Source organism: Grus americana, chromosome 6, assembly GCF_028858705.1.
Source record: "Grus americana isolate bGruAme1 chromosome 6, bGruAme1.mat, whole genome shotgun sequence".
NCBI classification, from domain to species: Eukaryota; Metazoa; Chordata; class Aves; order Gruiformes; family Gruidae; genus Grus; species Grus americana.
The window spans coordinates 41433967-41439915 of NC_072857.1; the positions used below are offsets into that span (position 1 = coordinate 41433967).

Genomic DNA, 5949 nt, shown 5'->3' on the forward strand with positions numbered 1-5949 from the left:
ATCCGCTCCTGGGCTTTCAGATCCAGGAAATTAAAGCCAGGAGAAAAATATCGTGTCCCGCATGCTGCCTGGAAAACGGGGCTGGGGGCGCAAAGGGAAGCGATGGTCAGAAGCATCTTCAGGAGCGCTGGACCAGCCCACGCTGCCCACCGTGCCACCCGTGTGGCAGGGAGACAGGAACCCAGCGGTGATGCTCTGTGCGAGGAAGGAGGAACTTCACCCGGGGAACTGCACCTTTCGGAGGCTGTCTGCACCCTCACCAGGCAGCTGAGCACTCAGCAACTCAGTCCTTGAACGCCAGCGGATCACCGTCCAACTCGGCTCCAAGTGATTTCTGGGCGCGCACCGACAGCCTTGACGGGGCTCAGTAACGGCATCACTGGAGAAGCCTTTAGGTTCACTTCGAGGTCCTGCAACCCTTCAGAGCCCCACGGCCCTGATCCTGCACAGCAGATGGCATGTCCTCTCACCTGGGCACCGTGCACCCCGGAAACCAAGGGGACCACCTGGGAAGCAGAGAGGAGCCCAGCGCACACCTCGAGCAGGATAAGCGCTCGCAAGCCCTGCCAAATCGCGCTTTCATCAATTGGGTTCATTGTTTCCTCTCTGGCTGCCGTGTCATCATTTTAAAACGAAAGAAAAAGTCATTTACCACCCGGTTCTGGCTCTCCTCTCCGAAATGTCACCCTGGTGTTTCCTGTGTCAGCAGCCACCCAGGAGCAGAGGCAGCCTCCAGCTCTGCAGCATCCTGCTCTCAACTGCCCGCCCGGTGCTTTAACCCCCGCGGACCTGGCTCTCTGCCACCGGAGGCCATGGGGGGGGCGGGGGGAAGAAAAAAAAAAGCCACAAAAGAAAAAACCAAAGATTTTCTCGCTCTCTCCTCTAAGGGCTGCGCACAGGGCGATTGCCTCCTTCACGTAGATTTAAAATAAAAAAGAGGCGAGGGGAGGAAATACCCGCACCAAACAGTATCCTCCCCTTTCACGGACAGCGGCAGAGATGCAGAGAAATTAAGGGACCTGCAAAAGAGCTGATATTTCATTAACCGCAACGTTATCGACGTTGCCCACGTCCTAGAGGGACACGCTGCAGAGAGCTGCCACGCCACAGACCCGTGCCAGCGTGCCGCTGGGTGACCCTGAGCAGGTCACTTCTCCGTCCCCGTGCCCACGTTTCGTCTCCCTGGGGAGGCAGGAGCGACCTCCTTTATAACACGCAACGAGAACCAACTGTAAAATGCAGCATCGATATTGAGAAATAATCAGAAGAACACTTTTTTTTTTTTATCAGGCCCTTTCATTGTATAAATAATTTATTTCGGTTCACAGCATCATGTCTGCATCTTTTAAAAAAAGAAGAAAAGACAGGAGGAACAGAGACTGATGGACAATGGCAAGGGTAGGACACGGGCAGCAGGATATCCAACACTGATGGGAACACTGTGAAGGTACCTGGGAAATGAGACCGGTACCTTGTGACAGCTGCTTAAAAAAAAAAAAAAAGGTCATTCAAACATATTTAGAGAAGACTCACAACCTTGCAAAAAACCCAGAGCAACAACCCGGGCAGTTTCCCTTAACCGCTGTTTTCCTGAGGCACGTCTTCTTCTAGCCCACCGTAGGCGACGCGCATCTTCATACAGGAAAAATCAGCGTACAGTCGTGAGATGTTACAGAAATACCACGGAAGCCATTAGCTACTAATTGGAAAAAGTCTTTTTAATTATTGCAGAAAGCAGAGTTGGTGGGAACGGCACCGCCACGGTGTCCCACCTGGCTCAGCTGAACCTTCCAGCATGTGCTGCCAGTTCAGCGCACGCTTAACTGCTCTGCCGAAAACCAGCCACTTCTCCGAGGGGATGCTCGGCTGAGCTGGGCGTAACAACCTCCCAGGAAGGACCGAGCTCCGTAAATGTATGCCACCGGGCTTTCTACGCCAGCATTTGCTAAACCAAGACCTACGTCTCGACAGCAAGGAGGCAAAACCCACAACTAATAGCCTGCACGTCTCGTGTTTTTTTTTTTTTAAAACCTGATTGCTTTTGAGCTGGTGGGGAAACCATAGCCTTGTATTTCGCCTCTAAAATGGGTCGCTCTCCAAAAAAAGGGTTAATACATGTGGCTTCTGTGGCATCAAAAATAAATAATTATTTTTTTTTTTTCCCTCTCTCAACAGTAAGTACCAAAGTGTTGGAGGTGAAGACAAAGCAAAGCAAACCCAAGGAAGCGGGAACAGAGCCACCTGAACTGATGGGACCAGCCCACTCACTCAGCACACAAGTCGGGACTCGTGTTGGGAACTCAAATCCCGCAAGAAGAGAAATACTACTTGGCCGCAACGTTTGTTTCCTAACAAAAAAAAAAAAAAGAAAAACAGCGCTATTTGGAAGGTGCCACGCTCATCGCTGCAAGGGGAGAATCAACTCCCTGAAACCCAAAGGGCATTTTTTTTTTCTTTTGTCTGCTTGGTGGTTTCTCCTTGGCTGCTCTGGGAAGGGGTTTTCAAACGGGAAGGCTGGTGTAAAATCACCAGAAAATCCTGCCAGACTGCGTGGCTCAAAACTCGGGATATTTGGCCCCCCGAGGGCCGCCCGCTTCTGCTCCGTGGGCAGCGTGGAAAGCCGGGACCCTGGTTTTCTCCTCCAGGTAGACGGCTCCCAGGCCAAAACACAGATAGCAAACGCCTTTTGGTGCCCAGGACCTCAGTCCCATCCAGGTACCAAAATGTCCACCTGCAGAAGGATGCGGCGAGGCCTGATCCTGCCCCGGGGCACGCAGCAGGCAGGGGCAGCCCCCACAGCTACTGCTGGCAGCAAGGGGCTCTCTGCTTTGAATCGGGTTTAAATCTTTATAAAAAACTAATATCCCCCCTATGTTACCCACCCCCCCACCCCCCCCCATGTCTCTATACATCCTGCCATTTTCCCGGCGCTGCCGAGTCCCTTTCCAGCAGAGATTTTTGCAAGCTCTGGCCATCTCAGTGCCGGCAGCCGTCAGTCCTGCCCTGCCCTGACCCCCCCCAAAACCCCACGTTCAGCGAGCGCTGCCCTGACCTCCTGCCCCGACTGCGGAGCAGCACGGCGAGCGGCACCACGAAGCTTGCTTTTTGTGTTTATTAAGTAACCCCCTAATTCGGCTCACCCCAGCCAGGGCAAATTCGGTACTAGATACAGGGCTACAGCGTGAGATACCCTCGCTAGCTAAAGAGGAGGGGGGCGAGGGGTCCCCCCCGGCTCCTCACGTACCCCCAGTCCTTGGAGCATGCCTCTGCCTGGGCACAGTACAGACCTGCTCGGGGCTTTGCTTCAGAAGATGACACAATTAAGCCTTTGAGAAGGGGGACTCCTGGACACCCCCCCACCAATGCTTCCAGCAGTGCTCACCCCAGAACCTTGCCTTTTTTTTTTCTTTCTTTTTTTTTTTTTTTTAAGCAAACAGCTTAAAGCTCAGCACCAGTCAGCAGCTGCTAAGCACCCCCAGCGCCGCAGCCTTACACCCCCCCCCCCGGGGCTGAAGGCTGCCCCTCCTTGCTCTGCACCCATCCGCGCCCTAAAACAGCAGCCGGGGTAGGAAGCTGGGTGCAGGGGGGGGGGTTGTCCCCTTACCCATCACCCACCCCCCCACCCAGACATTTTGTGCTGGTCCAACCCACACCCCCCCGCGTTTTCAACACCCCTTCCCACCGACAAACGCGGGGGAGGGATGCTGGGATGCGGGCAGGCATCGGGGCGCAGCTGGACACCCCCACCCCCCACCCCCCCATCGCTGACCTTGCCGAGCCCGGGCGCTGCCTTCACCCCCCCACCCCCCTATAGCATCTATCCCTCCCCACCGCATCCCTGCTACACCCCCCCACCCCCCAAAATCCACACGTTAAAGATCCAGAAGCACGCTGGGCTTCTCTCCAATGCACTTCAACAGGGTCCTGCCCTGTTCGCCCCCGGCACACAAAAGCTCGGTGGTCCCGAAGGACGGAGCGGGGGGGGGGGGGGCTCGCCCCGTTTTAGCGGGTTCCCAGCCCGGGGGCCCAGCAGGTCCGGATCCGGCCCTGGGGAGCACGGTGGTCCAGGGAAAGGGGCGGGGGGGGGGGGGGGGAGAGACCCCGGCTCTCGCCCGCAGCCGGGATGTGGGCTTGGCTGGCAGGAGCGGCTTTGTTATCACCACTATTGTCTGTTCGTTCGGAAAGGAGGCCAAAAAAAAAAAAAACAAAAAAGGAAAAAAAAGAGGAAAAAAATTAATAATAACAATTAAACCAAAAAGAATCGCTTTGGTTCTCTCTCCCCCTCGGTTCCTTTGTCTGCTTCCCCATCCCTCCCCGCATCTGCGGGGCTTCTACCGCTTCTTCTTCTGCTTGAGGGACTTCCTCCGCTTCAGGATCATCTCGTAGAGCTTGTCCATGCCCTCCGTCAGCCCCTCGCCGATGATGGCGCAGGCGGGCTGGATGTGGTAGGTGGTGGAAGGGGTCAGCTCGTGGAGGGCCAGCTGCTTCTCGATCTCGGCCACCGGCAGGGACTTGGGCAGGTCCTGCTTGTTGGCGATGACCAGCAGCGGGGTGCCCTGGTTCTCGGCGAACTTGGTCACCTTGTGCAGCTCTGTTTTGGCCTCTTCCAGCCGGTCCACGTCCACCGAGTCCACCACGTAGATGATGCCATCGGTACAACGGCTGTAGGACTTCCAAAGCGGGCGCAGCTTCTCCTGACCACCCACGTCCCAAAAGTGGCAGCTGATGCCTTTGGCCGTCCCGTTGCTCAACCGGATTTTCTCCGTGTTAAAACCGATGGTGGGCACGGTGTTAACGAACTCGTTGAACTTCAACCGGTAAAGCACCGTGGTCTTCCCCGCCGAGTCCAGGCCCAGCATGACGATGTGCAGGGACTGGAAGGCGGAGATGTTGGAGGAGATGTTCCCCATGGCCACGGCTCACGCCGCCCTCACAACCCCGCGCCCATCCCCGCGCCGTCCGGCCCAGCGGGGGCACGGCTGGGGGGTGAGCTGGGCTGGGCAGGGCGCGGAGCGGGCAGCGGAGCGGGCAGCGGAGAGGGCAGGCAGCGGAGCGGGCAGGCAGCGAGCAGGCAGCGGGCAGGCAGCGCGGCTCCACGCGGCGGCAGCGCGCGCGGGGGGTGGGACACACGCACACGGACACACTCACACGCACACACTCTCACACACACACACACACACACTGCCCGACACCGCCCCGCCCGGGAGGAGGGGCCGCGCCGCCGCCTTCCGCTGGCTCCGCCCCCCCCCGCATCCTCCCTTCCCCCCCCCCCCCGCCGTGCCTGCACCGGCACCTGCCCGTCCCCTCTCCTGCCTGCACCGCCGGGGGCTTTGACCTGCAGCGCCCCGGGGGCCCGCCTGCGGGTAACGCTTGGTTATCCCGACGCTTTTCATCCTCCCCCGACCTGAAATCATTAAAAAAAACCCCTAAAATCATTTAAAAAAACCCCCTAAAATCATTTAAAAAACCCCAAACCCTAAACATAGTCCCAAGCCAAGGCATTATCCCTTGCACAGAGCCACAAGGAGGGACCTTCTGCTGCCCCGGGCTGAGGGCTGCAAAAGCGGCTCAGCTCTGCGGGGACGGCTGGCGCTGGCGACACCGAGCCCGGGAAGCGGGAGAGCAATGGTCTCCTCCTGGAATGGCAGAGCCCGCGCTGGCGCTGCGAGCTCGGGAGTCACCAACCACCCAGCGCGGTGCTGGGACGCGGAGCATCGGCATCCCGCAAGGGCTGTCACCGTCTCCCAAAGCCAAAGAGATGCCAGGAGGGGGAAAAAACCCTCACCTGCGCTGAATCCAGGGCGGGGGGGCAGCACTAATATTTGTGACTGCTGTTAATGCTTCTCACATCGCGGACTTCATAAATGCCGTTAGTACTTTCAACCCATGCTGAAGCCCCTGAGGTCCTTACGGCCAGCCAGCCCCCCCCGGGCCCAGCAGGGCTCAGTG

General features: G+C 57.7%; 1 protein-coding gene across 1 annotated transcript; it reads right to left on the reverse strand.

Annotated features, from left to right (window-relative positions):
• Nucleotides 1-3335: 3335 nt before the first annotated feature.
• Nucleotides 3336-5182, reverse strand: ARL4C (ADP ribosylation factor like GTPase 4C). The gene has a single exon (XM_054830615.1). The coding sequence runs from the start codon at nucleotides 4908-4910 to the stop codon at nucleotides 4332-4334; it is 579 nt and encodes a 192-aa protein (XP_054686590.1). The 5' UTR covers nucleotides 4911-5182; the 3' UTR covers nucleotides 3336-4331.
• Between the last annotated feature and the right edge of the window lie 767 nt (nucleotides 5183-5949).